General features: G+C 53.1%; 2 protein-coding genes across 14 annotated transcripts in view; one reads left to right on the top strand and one right to left on the bottom strand.

The window, feature by feature from the left end:
* HLCS (holocarboxylase synthetase) overlaps window positions 1-7,184 on the top strand; it is a 234,429-nt gene extending 227,245 nt beyond the window's left edge. For all 12 annotated transcript variants that reach the window (XM_074389292.1, XM_074389295.1, XM_074389285.1 and 9 more), the window contains one exon: window positions 6,129-7,184. In XM_074389292.1, the coding sequence (XP_074245393.1) occupies window positions 6,129-6,330 (202 nt within the window). In that variant the 3' untranslated portion in view covers window positions 6,331-7,184. The remainder of the gene's footprint in view (window positions 1-6,128) is intronic.
* SIM2 (SIM bHLH transcription factor 2) overlaps window positions 1-17,883 on the bottom strand; it is a 52,786-nt gene that overhangs the window by 5,591 nt on the left and 29,312 nt on the right. Inside the window, exons 7-10 of one of the 2 annotated variants that reach the window (XM_039480517.2) lie at window positions 13,600-13,706; window positions 5,251-5,398; window positions 3,217-3,385; window positions 1,826-2,234 (exon numbers count right to left, since the gene is read on the bottom strand). In XM_039480517.2, the coding sequence (XP_039336451.1) occupies window positions 1,826-2,234; window positions 3,217-3,385; window positions 5,251-5,398; window positions 13,600-13,706 (833 nt within the window). The remainder of the gene's footprint in view (window positions 1-1,825; window positions 2,235-3,216; window positions 3,386-5,250; window positions 5,399-13,599; window positions 13,707-17,883) is intronic. The other variant, XM_039480518.2, reaches the window with a different exon arrangement.

Below are 17,883 nucleotides of genomic sequence, written 5' to 3' on the forward strand. Positions count from 1 at the left end.
TAGGAAGCTGATGGCAAATTGCCTCAAATTACCACCTTTGGTCCACTTTTTATCACGTGTGTGACAAGGAGATTGTTAACCTCTTTCACTTTTAAAATAGTGGTAAAAGTCAAATACCATGTGACCTGCATTAGCCAGCTTCAGACACACACACAAAAACTCTTCGAAGTCAATCTCAAGTGGGTCCGATGCTCAGCTGTTATCAAAACCCTTCGCTCTGCCTTCCTTTGCTTGGATGTTCTGGAAGGTCCCTTCCTTGGTTTTATGTGAGGGACCCAAGGTGTTCATGGGTATAGCGGACACAAATCTAAGGGATCAGTGGCTCCTGGGACAGGCCAGGTCAAAAGGCAAGGGGCCTGGCCCTGATCACCAGTGTAGTCTTTTCTAAGTTGGCTACTTCTGAAAAAACACGCCCTAGTGATTTCCAGAAAGGCTGAATTCTCCCGTAATCTATCCCTCATCTCAGATTTGGGAAGAAATGTTATCTCAGCCTCCAGTCGAAACACAGAGCAAGAGATTCCTAGGATTTGCAGAAAAAGCAGTAGGAGGCCTAGAAGGAGCAGAGCCCTGCCTGCCTCAAGAGATGGGTTGGGTTCTTTGGGGCGCTCTCCTCTTTGATCCTTTTCTCTTTAAGCAGGGGCTGGTATGATTCTTTTCTGGGGTATATCATCCTTTTTTTTTTTTTTTTTGAGACAGAGTCTCACTCTGTCACCCAGGCTGGAGTGCAGTGGTATGATCTTGGCTCACTGCAACCTCTGCCTCCCAAGTTCAAACAATCCTCCCGTCTCAATCTCCTGAGTAGCCACGATTAGAGATGCTCACTACCGTGCTAAACTAATTTTTCTATTTTTAGTAGAGATGGGTGTTTCACCATGTTGGCCAGGCTGGTCTGGAATCACTGATTTCAGGTGATCTGCCTGCCTCAGCCTCTCAAAGTGCTGGGATTACAGGTGTGATGTGTCCGGCCTGGGGCACATAACCCTGATGTCACCTTCACCCACATTTTAGCGGCACTGCAGGACACCTGCACCGTCTTAGTTGACACTCTGAGCAGCAGTTAGGTCTGAGTGCAATGAGAATACATCTCCTGTCGCTAAACCTCCATCCCCACCTACCACCCTCTGCCTGGGGTTGGTCCAGTGAGCAAACAGGAGTCTGTGTCCTGGGCAGCTGGCGGTGTCTCTGCAGAGACACATCTGCTTGCTGGCCACCAGGAGAAGGTGAAAGGCCATTCCTTCCTGTTGAACTGGCATGCACAGAGCAGGCCCCTACTGTTGCCATGACCTGGGAGTAGGTGCATCACAGCTTACGGCCCCATTTTACAAGTGAAGAAACAGGCCTGGAGGGGTTGTGTTCTTTGCCCTGGGTTGGGGAGTGGCATCTCTGTCCCCAAGCTCATGTATTTCCACCATAGTTTTCCCCATTTCCAAAACTGGCATGGAAAACAATCAGGCCATTTGCCTCAAATAGCCACTTCTGGGTGGGGTGGAAAGCAATCTTGCAAAAGAAATGCCACCGGGGCGTTCTCAGCACATGACAGCTGGTTTTGAAAATCACTCTTCCCCCTTTGGTCAGGATTTACGTGAAGGCCAGATACTGTTTTCCTTTGCCCTTTATACTGTCACTAGTGTCAGTCCCCAAGGCAGGTGGGCTGCCATTTTGCACTCTCGAGGAGGACCTGCGTCGTGAGCAGGAAAGCACAGCAAACCCTACTGAGAAGCAGCAAGAGGGAAAGCTTGCCCAAGGTGTGAAGGTTCCGTCTCCATCTGCCACCCACCGGCCGAGGCCAGTCCTCCCGCCTTCCCCACGAGCACACCTGACCCACCTTCATAGCTGGGCATCAGGCTGTGCCGAGCAGTGTTCGCCGGTGGCTCTGGAGGGTTTTTAGCTGGAGACGAGCTGCTAGGCACTAGGGGGTTGGCATAATGCCACTGGCATTCACCACTGGCTGGCAGTGTGCTCAGGAAAAAGCGTGCCACCTCACACGGGGATCCTTGGGGCTGCCCGAACTTGGCCGGCAACATTGGCTTTTTGCTGCTGAAGACGTGGGAGTCCAGAGGGAAGTGTCCGTAATGGTAGGAGAAGGGCAGGCTGTAGGGCGGCGCGTACAGGAGGTCACTGCTCTCGGAGTGGAGCTGTGGTTCCGGGGGAGCGGGAGCGCTTGCAGGGGGACTGGCTCTCCAGGTTCCAAGCTGGCCGCATTCCAGTTTGTCCATTTGGAATGAGCTGTATTGCTGCATGGCAAAGAAGATGGATGAAGGGCCAGTGAGGGGCCAGCAGGAAGCTGCCTTCCGGCCCTGTGCGATCCGCACCTGTGGGGCCCAACCCCATCCAAGGGCTCCCCCTGCCCTCGCCACCACTGTAAGGTTCCACTGGGGACAGGCACACAGCAAGCAATACCGCAGTGACCTGCTCCCAGGGTAGAAGGAGAGCCCCCACCCCCGAGCTAACACATTAGACACACGTGGACACTTGCTGTTTCTTTCTTTTCTTTGTTTGAGATGGAGTCTCGCTCTGTCGCCCAGGCTAGAGTGCAGTGGCACTGTCTTGGCTCACTGCAACCACCACCTCCTGGGTTCAAGCAATTCTCCTGCCTCAGCCTCCCGAGTAGCTGGGACTACAGGTGCGCTGCCACCACACCTGGCTAATTTTTGTATTTTTAGTAGAGATGGGGTTTCACCATGTTGGCCAGGCGGGTCTCAAACTCCTGACCTCAGGTGATCCACCTGCCTCAGACTCCCAAAGTGCTGGGATTACAGTTGTGGGCCCCCACCAGTCTAGACTCTAACCTACCAGTCTAGACTCTAACCCACCACTCTAGATTCTAACCCACCAGTCTAGAATCTAATCCACCAGCCTAGACACTAACCCAGCAGCCTTCTAACTAACCAGTCTAGATTCTGACCCACCAGTCTGAAATCTAACCTGTGGATTCTAACCCGTCAAGCCCATGAGAATCTAACCCATGGGTTCTAATGGGCTGATGTGCCTTCCCAATTGAGTCTTCTGTTTCCTAAACTTGACTAGTTCCCCAGGATGTCAGCCTTTCCCCTGGAGTCATTGCCGTGTATGCAGGACCTCCCAGAGGGACCTTGCTTCATGAGAGAGAGACCCCTGCTGTGCATAGAGAGGCTCCCCATTCCTTACCATGTCCAGGCATCCCAAACTCCTGGGATAAATTTATAGCACCCCCAAATTTCAGGATGTGCGTGTTACCTGTGGGGGGTAAGGGTTTGTTCTCAGCTTTGTCTTCATCTTGGTATTTTTGGGTTTCGCTAATTTCCTAGTTTCTTGTGAGGTAGACAAGGCAGTCCTCCACGAGTCCTGGGACTTGGCAGTGGACACCTGCTCCAGAGACAGCTGCAGTTCCTTGTATTCAATCTCCCTGGAAGGCGGGAGCGGGCCGAGTCAGGTCCAGCAGGCGGCAGAGGCCGAGCAGCTTCCCTGGCCCCAGCCCTGGGCAGCTCATTCTCAGTGCCCCAGTGTGTCTTTTCACTGGGGTTGGATGTGGGTGGGATTTGAGACAAGGCCAGCTCACCCTCATGATAAAAGCGGTCTGCAGCCCCAGGCTGGTCCACCCCAGGAAATACCGAGCCAGGTCAGAGCTCTCTCCAATCCCATAAAGCCCCAAACACATCTCTGGGGCGATGGTCGAGGGGTGGAGGTGGGGTGGGGGAAGGGGCCATGGGCCATTAGGGGAGCCGTCAAGGGAAAACTCGACAGGCAGAAATACCATTGATCAAGTCCACCTGCATCCAGCGTGAGCATCTGTGGCCCAGGTGCCTCTCCAGATAGCACCCCAGGAGGCAAGAGCTGGGAACCCTTCACGAGTCTGGGAGCCTGGCCTCCAGCTTTGTGCATTGCCACATCGGGGGCCCATCGCTGCCCTAAAGAACCCAACTCAGCAGGGTCATGGTCACAGGCGGAGAGGTCAGCCTGGAGAACCAGCCCACATGTTTGCTCGGGAAGAATAACTAAAGGGCTAACCTGTTTTCTCCCTGACAGTTTTGCTAGAATCACTTGCCTTCTGAGACACACAGGACCTGGAAGTCATTCTGTGAACGAACCTAGAGCCTAAATCCTCACCCTGTATAAAATGCAAATGAGAACCCTTTTCACCATGGGGCTGGGGGGGCACTGCAGGGGTCAGAGCCTGGAGTGAGGTGATTTAATGTACAACAGCCATGGTGGGTGGAAAGTAATATATGGCCCCAGATAAACATTATGTCCTGTTGCTTCTAATGGCCTTAAAAATATTTGCAGTGGCTCAAGCCTATAATCCCAGCACTTTGGGAGGCCAAGGCAGGTGGATTGCCTGAGGTCAGGGGTTCGAGACCAGTCTGGCCAACATGGTGAAACCTTTTCTCTATTACAAAGACAAAAATTAGCTGGGCATGTTGGCAGGTGCCTGTAATCCCAGCTACTTGGAAGTCCGAGGCAGGAGAATCGCTTGAACCCAGGAGGCGGAGATTGCAGTGAGCCGAGATCACGCCATCGCACTCCAGCCTGGCCCACAAGAGCAAGACTTTGTCTCAAAAAAAAAACACACACACACACACACACACACAAGTATTTGCAGGCTGAGCACCATGAGCTCATGCCTGTAATTGCAGCACTTTGAGAGACTGAGGCAGGAGGATCGCCTAAAGCCAGGCATTCAAGACCAGCCTGGCCAACATAGCAAAACCCCGTCTCCACAAAAACATTTATATGTTTTTGATTTACAAAAAAAAGCATTTGCGACTGAACTTGACCTTCTGAAGTGTTTAAAGGGCCAAATATTCATCATCATTTGCAGCAGGCTCTATAGGAAGACAGGTAAAAAAATGGGAGATTTCCTGTTTCAAGCAGCAGGAGCATCCAAGATGACTCAAATGTTTGCGGGCATGGATGGCACAAGTCTGTATTCTTGATTGGGGTGTGCACACTCTTTGCATTCTATTCAGGACGAGGGCATTCCCACTCGCCCCCCCCCATGCCCCTCACCTACGCTCTGCAATGGGATCCTAAGCTATGCCCAGGGCAGAGCACGCTCCTCCTGGCTGCCCCTGCAGCCTAGCACTCAGCCTTCACCGCTGAGCACAGAAATAGCTTGGACCTTCCAAAATGACTGGATTGCTCAAAAAATAAATAAAAAAGGAGACAAATGAACAGTCTGAGAAAGAGAGAAAGAGAGATGGTGCTTATCGGAGCCATCCGATGTGGGACGGAAGAGAAGAGCAAGGAGAGAAACAAATACGTGTGACTTACGTGAGTACATAATTGACACTCACGATGCAGTGGGGCCGGGACGAGCGGCTGTTGTGCACCACGGTGGCGTAGCTCTGCACCCACACCCAGCCGCCCCGCTTGGACAGCAGCCGGTAGTACTTGGTGGTGACCTGGCCCTTCACCAACACTGCAAACACAAGGTGACACGAGTCCTCAGACGCTTCGCAGGCCCCACCTCTGGGACGCTGCCCCCAACGGTGACCTACATCCTGAGGATACCTTTGAGAAATTGACAAAGGGGGCGGGCTTTCTCCGCTGGAGGGTGCATGTTTGTGTGTGTCTCGTGCGTGCATACACATACACACATGCATACGCACACAGATGTGCACACAGGAATTTTGCCTACAATTTTAAGGAGTTCCCACCTGTTAAGAACTCTCATTTAACAGTCATTGCTTTCACTGAGGGAAACATTAGCCACCGAAGTGTGTACTGGGCAGAGTGAAAAAAAATGGAATCTGCTTTTTAGTTTCTCAAATGCCGCGATGTTTTAATCCTCGAATCCTTAATGGGCAGAGCAGGTGAGTGATGTAGTTATTTACACCAAGTAGTCAGTTAAGTGCATTCAACCAAGTGTCAGGCTGTTACTGATACTCGCTGTTCAGGTACATGGGCGTATTCACAGTGAAACTGTTACTCTGTTGCCATTTATATTTTCTTCCCATTAATCCCAGTTTTCTTGGGCCCATGAATTTGCTGTGTTGTTTATGTAGGAAGGATCTCTGCTTGGCTACAGAGCCAAGATCATGCCACTGCACTTTAGCCTGGACGACAGAACCAGACTCCATCTCAAAAAAAAAAAAAAAAGGATGTAAAAACGATGTGAGTATGAACTAAACTTCTTCATCCATTTCCAGGTCAGAGGCAAGCAAGGCAGCAGCAGAAGCCAGCAGAGATTGTCAATCCTATAATATCAATCAAACACCCTGTCCGATGGGCTGGAAACTCCTTCCAAGTCGACCTGCTATTTCTAAGCCTCTGTCCTCTGCTTCACAGCTGTGCCATAGAGTGGCTGCAACCTGGTGTCCCTGGTACCACATGTGCTTGTCTGTGTCATAGTGTTGTTACTCAGAATGCCTCTGGACGCCTCGTGTGTTCAGTTAGCCACAGGCTCCACCACTCCCTATTGCCCTATACTTGCCACTCATTCATGTTACCTGTCTGGCCCACAAGCATTGAGCGCATGACCACTGTATGTCATCTGGAGTGTGTTCTCCCCAGATTTCTACTAGGTACTCTATAATGTCCTGAAATTGTGTTATAATGGTTATTGCTTGAAACTTGTAAACCACCTATTCAAACCTTTTTGGGACATTAATTTTTTTTTTTTTTTTTTGAGACAGAGTTTCAGTCTGTTGCCTAGACTAGAGTGCAGTGGCGCCATCTCTGCTCACTGCAACCTCCGCCTCCTAGGTTCAAGTGATTCTCCTGCCCCAGCCTCCTGAGTAGCTGAGATCACAGGTGCATGTCACCATGCTGGGCTAATTTTTGTATTTTTAGTAGAGAGGGGGTTTCACCATGTTGGCCAGGCTGGTCTCAAACTCCTGACCTCAAGTTATCTGCCTGCCTTGGCCTCCCAAAGTGGACATTATAATATTTTCATAGCTGGGCATGGCCTGTGTTCTCTTTGTGGTCTGGGCTTGGCCCACTCTGGGCAGGAGCCTACCTAAAGAGCGGGGTGAAATTCCCAGCAGCCTTGGAAGAATGTCCACGCCGAAATCATGGTTTTTCCAAACTGTGGCCAGCCCAGTGCCCCTTGACACAGATTGTCAGGTTTATTGATAATGAGCCCTTCTCTGCCCATGCACCAGGCGGTCCTCAGCCCTCCCTGAGGGTCTGGGACAGCAGATCACAAACCTCTGCCAGCTCCCCCTACATATAAGAAGTCTCCCTAACAGGAAACAAAGAAAGCAGGAAGGCAGGGGAGGCGGGGGAGGCAGGGGAGGCGGGGGAGGCGGGGGAGGCGGGGGAGGCGGGGGAGGCGGGGAGGCGGGGGAGGCGGGGGAGGCGGGGGAGGCGGAGGAGGCGGGGGGGTGGGGGATGGGGGAGGCGGGGGAGGTGGGGAGGCTGGGGAGGCGGGGAGGCAGGGAAGGCAGGGGAGGGAGAGGAGGCAGAGGAGGCAGGGGAGGCAGGGGAGGCTTGCCTGAGGCCAAGCTGCAGCCTGGTGCCTTTCTGCAGCCACAGGTGGTGGGTGAGGTGTGGGGTGGGAGGGTCACAGTGGCTGATGTGATCCTGTGTTCACTTTTCTTTACAGAAAGTTCTAAGGCAGGGTGTGAGGCCCATACCTCTAAGCCCAGCACTTTGGGAGGTCAAGATGGGAGGATCACGTAACTCAGGTGCTCAAGCCCAGCCTGGGCAACAGACCAAGACCCCAGCTTTACAAAAAATTTAAAAATTAGCTGGGCGTGGAGGCACATGCCTGTAGTCCCAGCTACTCAGGAGGCTGAGGCAGGAGGAGTGCTTCAGGCCAGAAGTTCAAGGTTAGAGTGAGCTACGATCATGCCACTGTACTCTAGACTGGGTGACAGAGCAAGACCCTGTCTCTAAAGAAGAAAGAATGAATGAAGAAAGAAAGAAAGAAAGAAAAAAGAAGGTTCTGGGGAATTCTGTGGCACAGCTCTGACTTCGAGAGCCCACCTGGTGACACCCAGACCATAGCAGCAGACGCCCGTTGCCCACAGAGGTGCTCCTCGCCTGACCTCTGCAAACCTGTGCTCCCCAAAGCCAGTGGAGCTGGCCCTGCTGCTCCTCACCAAGCTGGAGTTTCTGGAGGCTGGAATTCTTTCTCTTCAGGGGCTGTGCTTTCTTCAGCCCCTGTGGACCCTCACTCCCGGTGAAGATAACGTTCTGAAGAATGCATGCAAACCATCAGGCTGCCTGGCCCTCCCGGACCACCGCCTCTTACCTCCAATCAGGCGTCCGCAGAACCTTGGCCCTGACCCCAAGGACTCCTGGCTTTTGGCCACTGGTGGGGGAAAGCAAGGTCTCAGAAGATGGGACAGTGGCCTCACTTGGGCTCTGGCTGTTGGCAGCTGTCTGCTTTGTCCTTGCTCTCTGTGATCTCACCCACTGCCCATGACAGATGCATCTGGGCGTCCCCCTGTGAGGAGTCCCGAGGGGCCCAGGGGGGTTGCTGTCCCTGCTGGCCACCTCCAGCTATATTCGGCTGTGGTAGATGAACGGCTGCTGGCAGGCTGACTGTGTTCCTGCAAGCCTCGGGCAGCCGCAGGGCCAGCTCTATCTTATCGGGTTGAAGGACTTGAGTCCCGGGTCCACAGTTGCCACAGTGGGGACCGTGGTGGAGCCTGAGAGGGCAGGAGGCTCAAACAGGGAGACTGTACTTTGGGAGGCCGAGGCAGGAGGATCACGAGGTCAGGAGATCGAGACCATCCTGGCCAACATGGTGAAACCCCATCTCTACTAAAATTACAAAAATTTAGCTGGGCATGGTGGTGGGCACCTGTAGTCCCAGCTACTTAGGAGGCCAAGGCAGGAGAATCGCTTGAACCCAGGAGGTAAACGTTGTAGGGAGCCGAGATTGTGCCACTGCATTCCAGCCTGGCCACAAAGCAAGACTCCGTCTCAAAAAAAAAAAAAAAGAAGAGTTTGGCCTTACCGCCCTTCCTTCAGGCCAGGCCCCGAGCCCTGCCGTCAGCCACCAAGGCACTGTGTGACAGGACTCACAAGCCCCATTTCAAAATGGGGCCTCCCGCCTGCTCGGCTTCCTTCCTGTCCTCCCGAAGCCAGCCTATCCAGCTAACACGTGGGAAGGACCCCTCCCTACGACTTGAGCAAGGATACAACATACTAAGGAATGACCTGTTTCACGCTGAATTGCGCCCGCCAAGATTTCTCTGCTGAGGTCCTAACCCTCGGTCCCTCAGCCCAGGACTTTACGTGGGGAAAGGGCCTTTAAAGAGGTGATTACGATAACGAGGTCATCTAGGTGGGTCCTAATCCAATATGAACGGTGTCCTTAGAAGAAGAGGAGGTTAGGACACAGACCGGCACAGAAGGATGACTCTGTGAGGACACAGTGAGAGGGAGGCCTCAGAAGAAGCCAACCCTGCCAACGCCTTCGGGGCTGTAAGGAACTAACTGTCTATGGTGCTTTGTGGTGGCAGCCCCGGGACACTAAGACGGTCCTCAAGTCCCCACACCACGAGACAAAAGCATCGTTCAGACCTGAGGCCCCTTGATGGGGCTCTACGGGGCCAAGCAACAGTGGGGCACGTCTCCCCAAGGGAAGAGGCAGCAGCCTTTGGCACAAAGCCAGGAGGGAGACAGAACTGGAGGGCGTGGGAGATGGGCTTCCCTCACCCTCACACATCAGGGGCTTGGCTGTGAGGATGCTCCTGTCAGCCAGCAGGGACCCCCAGAGAGAGGCGCAGCCCATGTGGCCATGGGAAAGATGACAGGTGGAGCCGGGAAGGGAGAAACTTACGGAGGGTTAGAACAGAGAACGTCTTCACACAGCCTGAATGGAGGCCCAGCAGTGAGGAAGCTGAGGAGAGGCTGTGAAGACATCAGCCTTGCTCTGGCCCTCACGTCCAGCGGCCTGACCTGCTCTTCCCACTGAGGCCCTTCTGTGGCTGGGCCCACTCTGACCGTGTTGGGGGTAAGCCGGGCAATCAAGGCCCCCTGAGAGCAGCTCTCCAGCCACTGACTGACAGGCGTGGGGGTATCAATACCTCAGCTCACTCTCCCTCTGCTTGATGACACTGGCTCTGGGGTGTCACTGGGGGTAAGAGCCAGCCTCCCATGGCTGTAGCCGGTGGACAATACCCTTTATGGCTCCTTCTCCTCCCTGGTTCACTCCTCACTCCTCTACCCATGTCTACCCACTGTCCAGATCAACCACAGCACTTCAACCAGAAGCTCAGGGGCAGCTTCTGGAGTTTCAGGAAATCAAACAGGTGCCACCCAGCCCTGGGGGTGGAGAAGCAGGAACAGGAGGGCCAGAGGGGCCTCGGGCCCAGGTTCTGCACCTGGGAAGGAGAGTGAGGCCTCCGCCATCACAAAGCTCCACACCATGAAGACCCTGACTCTGGAGGCCTGCTTTGGAGTTGACTGTCTCCCCGGAGAGTTCTGGCTTGGGAGAAGCACGTGATGTCCCAGTTGAGTGCTCTGAAGGGAGGCTGCTGCTCAGCCCTGCTGGTGGCTCCCACACCAGAGCCAAAGAACCCCCATCATCTGACCAACCATGTTGGCCAGGCTGCCCTTGCTGCCACACCAGGGGAAACTGAGGCAGGCACACTCATGGTGAACCCCAAGACCACACCAGCCCCTAGCCTGACTGGGGTGCCCTCTGTCCGGGTCGTGTCTCTACCACAGCTAAGTCAGAGTCACAGGACAGCAGCAATCACTGTCAATCTCACTATTTTCTATTCTCTTTGAATTACCAATTCCAGCTCATTCGGAAAAGAAAGCTGTGCCCCATCTAATTTCTAAACACGCCTGCCTTTTCTGCGTGTCTCTTGGGAGCCTGTCCTGCTTGCCCTTTCAGAGTCCCATAGGACAACTGCAATATCTGGAAACTTCCAGTGAGATAAAGTGGCTTGATCACATAAACCACAGGAGACCCCTCAAATAAAATCGCCTGTGGGTCTGGTGAGGCAGGCTCGGGAAGGCGGGGCTCCTTCGGAACAGCCACAGCCGCATCTCCAAGGTGAAGCCTCACAGTGTGATGTGGCGGTGACGGCTGACGGCGCGAGAGCCAATGGGTGGCTTTGGCTCCTGCCCCAGCTCCACTGCCGCCCCTGGGCAAGTGGCCCGAGTCTCACCCTGATCACCTGGGAAAAGGGCACGAGAGGCTTTTCGGGGAAAAGCTCCCTGAAATACCCACAGGTCAGAGTCTGTAAGTGAAAAGCATCCACCCATGATGGGCACACAGGAGCCACTGACTCAGCCTCACTGTGGCCTTCAGTACCGTTCCAAAGCACAAGGGGAAAAACATCCCTGCTCCCTGGGTTAGCTGGGCAGTGCGAGACAAAAGCTAGTGTGTATTTAAAAGGAAGATTTTTGTCCAGGTGTGGTGGCTCATGCCTGTAATCCCAGCACTTTGGGAGGCTGAGGTGGGTGCATCACTTGAGGTCAGGAGTTCAAGACCAGCCTGGTCAACATGGACAGACCCTATCTCTACTAAAACTACAGAAATTAGTGGGGTGTGGTGGCGGGCACCTGTAGTCCCAGCTACTCGGGAGGATGAGGCAGGAGAATCGCTTGAAGTCGGGAGGCGGAGGCTGCAGTGAGCTGAGATTGTGCCACTGCACTCCAACCTGGTGACAGAGTGAGACAAAAACAAAAGACGACTTCTGACTCCCTTAGTTTTCTGTCTCTGTGCTTAAAGGCCTAATTCCCACCTTTCAGACCTTTGTGAAGAACAGATCTTCCCTTGCTGTAATTCAGGGGTACACTTTAGACTCCCCCAGCATGTTCCTGCCTCTGTGGAAGGGGGCTCCAGATCACCCCCTGCGGAGAACGCGTGGAGGTGTGAGCCCTCACCTTCGCTCTGCAAGTCCCAGGCTGTTTCGGGTGCACAGCACAGCTCCATGCCCTTGAGGCCGATGCCTCTCTCATCTCCCGACTGCTCCTGCTACTCCAGAGTCCCTCCACTCCCCTCTTCCTATCTGCCTGTTTGAGTATCCTGGACATGGAATTCTAGAATTGAAGCACCACACCCAGTTTGCACAAGAAAGCTTTCTAGCTCTCAAATTAGTGATACTAGCCTAGAAGTTCCCGTCCAAACACTAGGCAGTTGCTTCTTTACCAAGCTTGGTCTCCAGAATGACAGGGATGATTATGAGATCATGATTTGGTCTTTAACAAAAGAAAGAAAAGGGTTGTTCACACCTCTAAGTTTCCACACGCAGCAAGGAGCAAAGAAGAAACTGTCTGTGCCTGCCCAGCCATAAGTCCTGGTTGTTATCGGTTTATGTCCGTAGAGACTTGGGGAGGGAAGAGCAACAGTGACACCCTGAGAGTATTGAGTTTCCCGGGTCCCAGTCCACACCAAACCCAGCACATCACGCAGCTGTGGGTCCAGCAGCCCGGGGGCCTGCCGCCCACCTCCCACGCAACACCAGCGACCTTTCCTCTAACGTTCCTCAGCCAACACAAGGCGGAACAAGAACAGAGGACGTGCCATCTGAGCCACACTGCGGAAGACCCAGCTCCTCTAACCGTCTGCACCCCATTATAAAGCACCCCCAACCAGCCATGGGTGTGGCAGGGCTGGACAGCAGGAAGATGAGGCATTCCACTCCAACCAAATTATTCTCTGCCTCGGTTTGGATTCTAAAAGAAAAGTATACGACCGGGAGCAGTGGCTCACGCGTGTAATCCCAGCACTTTGGGAGACCGAGACACACGGATCACTTGAGGTCAGGAGTTTAAGACCAGCCTGGCCAACATGGTGAAACCCTGTCTCTACTAAAAACTCAAAAAAGAGCCAGGCATGGTGGCATGCACCTGTAAACCGAGCTACTTAGGAAGCTGAGGCAGGAGAATGGCTTGAACCCAGAAGGAAGAGGTTGCAGTGAGCTGAGATCGCGCCACTGCACTCCAGCCCGGGCGACAGAGACTGTCTTAAAAAAAATTTTTTTTAATTTTAAAAAAGTAAAAGTGTCATTTCTTTACACATTTCAGTGACTAGAGCACCCCCTCTAAATCCAGATGTTCCCAAAGCGCCTCCGTTGGCAAATCAAATTGGTGTTTGTTCACCCTTTCCAAGGTGACCTCTCCCACTGTGGAACGATGGCCTCCCCCGGCTTCCCCTAGCTGGCAGGTGTATGGCAGTCGGACACAGGGCTCTGTGTGGGTTCAGCTCCTAGCTCCGCCAGCTCCCAGCTGTGTAAAGGTGGGCAAGTGGCTTATCTGGACCTCAGCATCCTCACTGGTAAAATGAGGATCCTGACCATGAGACCCTCCCTCACTGAGCTGGTAACATATTTAGTCATTTAAACTAGTGCTTGACGGCAGTAAGAGCTCCGTAACTAGCAGGTCTTCTGCCATTATTGCTGTTATGCACAAATGGTGTCCAGACATCACAGTTTAGGTTACACATCCACAATCTAGAATCCCGGCAGCTTCCCGATCCTACACCTGCCAGAGTCTCCCTGGAGGGGTGCACGTGGCTGCCTGAGAACCGACAACAGGCAGCCATACTTAATCATGGGGTGGAGGAAGCCACACTGAAGGCTTGAGATTCAAGTGGGTATCACGGATGATCATTGCACCAACAAAAGGGACATGTCCCCCCAGCTCTGTCCCTCAGTGCCTCCTCCCTGACCAGCTACCTCCCGTGGCTGGGGTGGGCGCGCTACTCACGGAGGTGGTGTGCGTAGCGGAGGTGGAACACGTCGCAGCCATGCACATGGTGGTACAGGGTCTTCTCGATCAGGTCCTGAGGCTCGTACCCCGTCACCTCGGTCACCCTGCGGGGGCACGGTGGCTCAATGAGTTACGCCACGCTGCAGACTGCCTTTCATTTTAACATTGGTTTTGCCAGGTAATCAAGTGCTACAAGACTCTAGGGAGAAATGTTGATTTTGGAAACTGAGAATGATCTTTTTTACAAGAAGCGAGTCTTTGAACTCTAGTCCGGGGCAGGATGTAGCACTATTCATGAACGGGAATGTTCTTCTGAACCCACTGGCTAAGATAATGTTTGGGATGGCTTAAAATTGTAGCCTTCTTCGAGGTTCAGCTTATCGGGGGACGATTTCGAGTGAACTTTGATCCTGAGATTGCAAGAAAGCTCCCACGGGGGAAATAACCCACTCCTGGAAGGCCTCGGGGGTATGGTCCTGTATGAATTTTTTAATAAATTGTGGTAAAATATACATAATATAAACATCACCATGGTAACCATTTCTAGCGTACAATTCAGTGGCATTTATTGTCCTCACAATATTGTGGAACAGGCATCACTGCCCCTTTCCAGAGCTTTCCATGACCCCGAACAGACACTCTGTCCTCATGAAACATCAGCCCCCGTTGCCCCCTGCCCAGGCCCCAGGAGCCTCCCTTCTACTTTCTTTCTTTCTTTTTTTTTTTTTTTTTGAGGTGGAGTCTCGCTCTGTCGGCTTACCACAGCCTCTAGGATTCAAGCGATTCTCCTGCCTCAGCCTCCCGAGGAGGCTGGGACTGCAGGTGCCCACCACCACACCCAGCTAATTTTTGTGTTTTTAATAGAGACGGGGTTTTACCATAATGGCCAGGCTGGTCTCTATCTCCTGACCTCGTGATCTGCCTGCCTCGGCCTCCCAAAGTGCTGGGATTACAGGTATGAGCCACCGTGCCGGGCCTCTACTTTCTGTCTCTAGGGATTTGTCTCTTCAAGATAGTTCACATCCACGGATGGTACACCACACGGCCTTGTGTGTGTTACATCCTCAGCACGATGTTCCCAAGGCTCATCCGTGCGGTGGCATGCATCTGAACTTCATTCCTTCTTAGGACTGAGTAAGTTTCTGTTTGATGTAGATCCCACCTTTGGCTCATCCATCCCTCTGTCTGCAGACAGTTGTTCGCACATCTCGGCCACTGCGAGGGCGAGTGTTTAAACCTCCGCTGCACACTAGACACTGCTGATTGGCAGAGATGGTCTCAGGATGAAGCCATTGGGTGATTTCTACCATTGGGAATTATGGAATAACTGGAGACCTTTAAGCCTCATATCAGGGGACAATTGGTTCAGACGCCCCAGAAGGCAGGATAATGAGCTAAGATATCGTGACTAAAAGGAAAGCCTTAAGCGGTCTAGAGAAATGGAAGCATTTTCCCGGGACTTATGTGACACAAGGCCTCTGTGTTCTCATCAAGCCCAGGGCACATGGATTTCCCACTTCGGCTCTTTGAAGAAAAGTGGCTCTCAGCACCCAAGACCACATCATCGCTCGCATCAGGATGGCTGTGGCTGTAGGTGGAGGCTGCACGTGGAAACGATGGTTTCCCAGGCTCTGGGCAATGGGGCTGGGCACCATGCCCTTGAAGGAGGTGGTCCTAAACATCTTGATGATAGATATTCAAGAACAGATGAAAGAGAGGCAGGCAAGGCTCTGGTGCAGAGTCAGTCCTGGGGGCCGGGTGAGGTGGGGGAAAGAGGGAGGGCCGGGGCTGGGGGCTCTCCTTACTAGGATAGGAGACGTTAGCTGTAAATTAAACCGGGAAACTTGACCTGACTTTCATTCTTTAACCTGCTTCCCTTTCTGTGAAGCTCTGCTCAAGCTCTGGGTCGTAAATCTCGGGAGATTCATGTTTCCCTGGAATCGCTCGCTGTTTGGCGTACACATTTCCATGGTAGGAGATTCTTCTGGGGTAGGAAGGAGACAGGGATTTTGGTGCGGGTAGAGGGACCTTGCCCAGCCCAGAGCCATTTGGGGATTGGGGGACTTGTCTAAGGGCCACCTAGAACTTCAGGCCCCATTAGAGTCTAACTCTGTGTGGCAGGAAAATTGAGCCGTCTGGCTTCCCCTAAAAAGAAAACCAGGCATCTCTACCGCGTGGGGATGAAAGAGGCTTCCCAGACCCTTTGGATGCACAGTCACAGAACAACGGCCCCAAACGTGTAAATGAATCAGAAACACATGTATTAAGTTTCTCATCAAAGTACACACTGGCTTTAAAAATTAAAGGGAAATGGAGGGGTTTGGCAGGGTGCCCTCCCGGTTTTTTCCAAGCTTCTAGTATCTGAAGACCTGTCAGAAGGATCTGCCAAACCCCAAACATCACTGTGTTCACCCATCCTTAGCAAAAGCATCAGCTCCAGTTTCAAAGTGAAATACCACAAAACCCCGACGAACCCAATTTCAGGTTATGGCGGGTTCAGCTGTGTCTGGGATTGCGCGGGCTGTGGAGCCAGACAGGCCCGCCACCCTCGCTCCTGTGACTTGGGGCCGCTGAACCTCGGGCCAATCCCTCGCCTGGCTCCTGGGGTTTGGATGCAGAAGGGACATCTTCCCACCACACCCCGCCACTTGGCCACTCTGCTGTCCTCCCAGGGCTGGGCCAGCCCAGGCCCCATCCCCCCTGGTCACAGACTGACCGTGGCGACTGGCAAGATCTCTCTAGCACTCTTCTGACCTCTTTCAGCCTGTCCCATGTGACTGCAGCTGAGAAAAGGCCTCAAGGCTTTGCTAGAAGCTTTCTGATATGGCAGGAAGAACCAGGGATTGGGGAGAGGCAGGACATCTCCTTTGAGAGCACCAGTGTCTTTTCTGTGCACTCCAGGGGTGCAGCCCCCACACCCTGAGATGCGGGAGCCCTCACTGGTACTCCACAGCCCCATCCAGGCCCTGTCCCGGCCCCTCAGGCACCACGTCCTGTACCCGCGGCTGCCTTTCCGGGCAGCGTGGATGGAACAGCCTGAAAAGCCCTCATGTCTCTCCTCTGGGGACACCCCTTCTTCCCTGTTCTCCAGAATTCATCAGCCTCAGGGCTTTCCTAGAATGACCAGAGAAAAACTAGGAGACAAAACAAGGGAGAAACCAGTCGGATCCTCCCGGATCTTTGATAATGACCATGGGCAGCCGATGTCCTTCCAGCTGCCTCTCAGAAATGGCTCTCAAGTCAGAAAAGAGGGAGCAGAGGGGCGCACGCAGCTGGGAGAGCTCGGCCGTCTTCTCTCCCTGCAGGGCCTCCCTCTGCACTGCAGGAAAATGGCATTTGCCGCTCTTGGCTGACCCCGGAGGTGCTGGAGCTCTCCCCAAAGAGCACTGCTTCCTCTCTGACGTTTCTGGGAAGATGCTGGTGACCCTGACACGTTCACCCTTGTCATTTCCCTGCCTCTGAGTGGTCCCGAAGTGCATCAGGAGCCAAACCAACTCCTGTCTTTTTTCTTTTTTCTTTTTTTGAGACAGAGTTTCGTTCTGTCACCAGGCTGGAATGCAGTGGCGCGATCTTGGCTCACTGCAACCTCCGCTTCCTGGGTTCAAGCACTTCTCCTGCCTCAGCCTCCTGAGTAGCTGGGATGACAGGTATGTGCCACCACGCCCAGCTAATTTTTGTATTTTTAGTAGAGATGGGGTTTCACCATGTTGGCCAGGCGGGTCTCAAACTCCTGACCTCAGGTGATCCACCTGCCTCAGCCTCCCAAAGTGCTGGGATTACAGGCGTGAGCCACCGCGCCTGGCCTCCTGTCTGTATCTCTTGCCCCTAACCAAGAAGATATTTTTTTTCTTTATAGAGCATCAATAAATGGTTAAACTGATCAATTTTATGTGATGTGTATTTTGCCACAATTTTAAAAGTGAAAAAGAAAAAGCAGCAGTAAATTCTGGCTTCTGGGCACAGAGAAAGCAAAATATGTCTCTCCTTTCCCCGCCAAAGACTCATAGAACACACACCCCACATCAGGAGTGGGTCTCTGATGTCTTATTCCTGCTTGCACAGCCGAGGAACCTATGTGCCAAGAGCTGAGGTGGCCTTGCCGTGAGAGAGGTTTTGCTCGCTCCAGTGCTTCAGTGTATTATCGAATTTTAACTTTCCTAGCAGTGAGTGGGCAGGCTGCTCTGCTATTTTGCACATAAGAACATAGAGGCCTCACCAGCTGTGACCTCCAAACTTGGGAGGGGTTCAGTTGTTCCACAGCATGGACATGTGTCAAAGCAT

Source organism: Saimiri boliviensis, chromosome 18 (genome assembly GCF_048565385.1).
Source record: "Saimiri boliviensis isolate mSaiBol1 chromosome 18, mSaiBol1.pri, whole genome shotgun sequence".
Classification (NCBI taxonomy): Eukaryota; Metazoa; Chordata; class Mammalia; order Primates; family Cebidae; genus Saimiri; species Saimiri boliviensis.